At 54.4% G+C, this 2,433-nt stretch overlaps 1 protein-coding gene across 1 annotated transcript; it reads right to left on the bottom strand.

Moving 5' to 3' along the window:
- Nucleotides 1-302: 302 nt before the first annotated feature.
- LOC108355115 (transducin-like enhancer protein 4) lies at nucleotides 303-1,697 on the bottom strand (the record flags this gene model as incomplete). The annotated part of the gene is made up of 4 exons (XM_017606289.1): nucleotides 303-404; nucleotides 504-827; nucleotides 945-1,208; nucleotides 1,296-1,697. Coding segments are annotated over 4 exons (1,092 nt in total), but the record flags the coding sequence as incomplete, so codon positions are not given.
- Between the last annotated feature and the right edge of the window lie 736 nt (nucleotides 1,698-2,433).

The following is a 2,433-nucleotide window of genomic DNA, read 5'->3' on the forward strand; positions in this document are numbered from 1 at the left end:
CCAGTCCACAGCTTCAGGCCATCATTGCTGATGTCAATACAGGAGGCACCGTCAGTGTGTCCCTGAAACTGTCGAACCAGGCTCTGGTTGTGCAGATCCCACACGGCAATGTTGCCGTCAGAGCAGCAGCTGAAGCAGACCTTCGAGTCCGGGGAAATGGCCAGTGCGTAGCAGGCAGGTGCACTTGACGCAAGCTCGCCCTTAATTCGAGGAGATGGCTGCAAAGAGCAAACAAGAGAACAAATCGCAATTAGGTGAGAACCGTCTTTCGCCATCGCCTGGCAGGGCCACAATGTCCTTACCGCAGCAATGTCCCAAATGGAAATGGTGTTTGCCTCTCCGCCCACAATGAGCGTTCGGTTATCGGGAAGCAGCTTACAGGAGCGAATGTAGTTATCACGTGGCTGTGGTATCATAAACAAATAAAGAAAAGGACCGCAGTTAGTACACCACTACTATCTATTTGAACAAAGAAAGACTAAAGTGTGTATTTGGACACTGACCAGGCAGTCCAGCTGTGAGACGGGCGTCTTCATGTTCGGATGATTAATGTCCCACACCTTGACGCAGCCCTTGCCGCCGGTGTAGACAAACTTGGTGGGCGTGGAGATGGTCACTGCGCAGACGACCTCTCCGTGGGAGAGCGTGTTGATCTGGCGGGCGTGTCGGGGAATGCCGGCGCCGTTCAGCGCGTCCGGGGGAAAGTGCACCGGATTGACCTGGTTCTCCGCGGTGACGTGAAAGGAGTAGGCGGGCTTGCCGGCGCCCGGCAGACCGGAGGGGAAGCCAGGCGTGCCTCGCAGTGACGCATGAGGATCGGGGTACGGCTGAAAACGGGCAGAGAGAGAGAAAAACAGGCAGCGATTAGATAAGCAGGGCAATGTCAACAACGCCGCCGAAAGGCGCGAGAGAATTTCAGCCAGTAGCTGAACTTCAATAGTTACCAGTCCACGTGGGTAGTTGTTGAGGCCAGGCGGCATGCTGTTGTGCAGGCCCAGCGATCCCGGGTAGAGACCGGCGGCGGCGGCGGCACTCAGGTCGGCAGGCAGACCGGGATGACCAGGGGGACCGCCCGGGTGCATTCCGTAAGGGTACGGCGGGCCGAGTGGAGTCTTCNGGCCGAGTGGAGTCTTCGGCAGGGAGTTATTCTTAGACATCGACCCATTCGGGGTGGCTGCCTTCGGAACCGGAGTGGTCGACTTCTCCGACTGTGGGGGGAAGAAAACAAACGGAAAATATTTGCTTAGTACTGGACACTAATTTTAAAAGTAAGCTCCTGGTGCACTCTCGCTCACCTCCTTGTGCTTGGAAGAGGGCGTACTCGAGTTGGAGGAGATGCTCGAGTGCGGGCTGTGCGAGGGGAACTCCTTCTTGATGGACTTCGCCTCACCGTTGCCGTTCTCCCGCGGCGAGGAGGTGCCATTGGTGGCGGAGTTGGAGTTGCCATTGCCGCCGCCGTCCTCATTCGCCACGTCCACCACCAGCTCCTGGTCGCTTTTTTCGCCGTCACTGTCCTGCAAGATCGGCATGATGAGTCCATTGTAGTGGTTGGCAGTGGCCGGTGTCCACGGCGGTAAGCATACCTTTTCCTCCTTCGCTTTTCGCTTCTTTATGTTGTCGTTGTGCTCATTGGAGGGCGACGTCGGACTGCGCGGTCGGAACTTCTGCTCACGGTCGTTTGGGGAGATCGAGTTGCGCTGCGCAGAAAAGAAAGATTAAGGAGGTTAAAACCAAAGAATAAAAAACAGAGAAAAGAAGAAAGAAAGGCGTTTGTGTCATCTAATCAAATGGTGGCGCACTACCGACAACGTCCATTAACTTTCACGCAAAGGTCCCCGCGACTGTGCAGAGAGGGATAGGGACAAGGGGCAATGCCGATGCAAGTGAAGCCAAGCGCAAGTTGATCAGACTCAACTGGAGCGAACCCGAGAAAGAGAGAGAGAGAGAGAGTAGGCCCACCGAAATCACATTCGGTGCACGTTCTCTTCCCCAAGCAAGCAGAAGCAAAACCGAGTTTCGAGTTTGCCCAAGCCCGCACACCTCAGCGGCAGCCAAGTATGTATGTGTCTCATTGGTCATGCAAAGCACACCCTCCCCGTCCGTCACTGGTGGAATATTATTTTGTTCCAATCTTATCCGCTAATGTTTCTATTGGTCATATTTTTTGCTGGTTTTCCTCTTCTCTCTTCTTCCTCTCCATTTCCATTTTGACTACTCTCAACTGCACTCCTCGCCCTCTTCACTATCACTGGCAGCATATGTGGAGCTCCCCCTCCTAAAAAGGGCTTATCATCCACTGCAGCAATGTGGTGCCCGTGGTTTATCCCGCCACCAATCACAGGAAAAAGTACCCACTCGCGCTGGCACACTGAAGACAAAGTACCGTACTTGATCAGCAGCAGCAGTGAATGAATGGGTGAAAGGTTAAGAGTG

This window comes from Rhagoletis zephyria, unplaced genomic scaffold, assembly GCF_001687245.7.
Source record: "Rhagoletis zephyria isolate East Lansing unplaced genomic scaffold, Rhagoletis_zephyria_1.1 Rzeph_scaffold_42373, whole genome shotgun sequence".
Lineage (NCBI taxonomy): Eukaryota > Metazoa > Arthropoda > Insecta > Diptera > Tephritidae > Rhagoletis > Rhagoletis zephyria.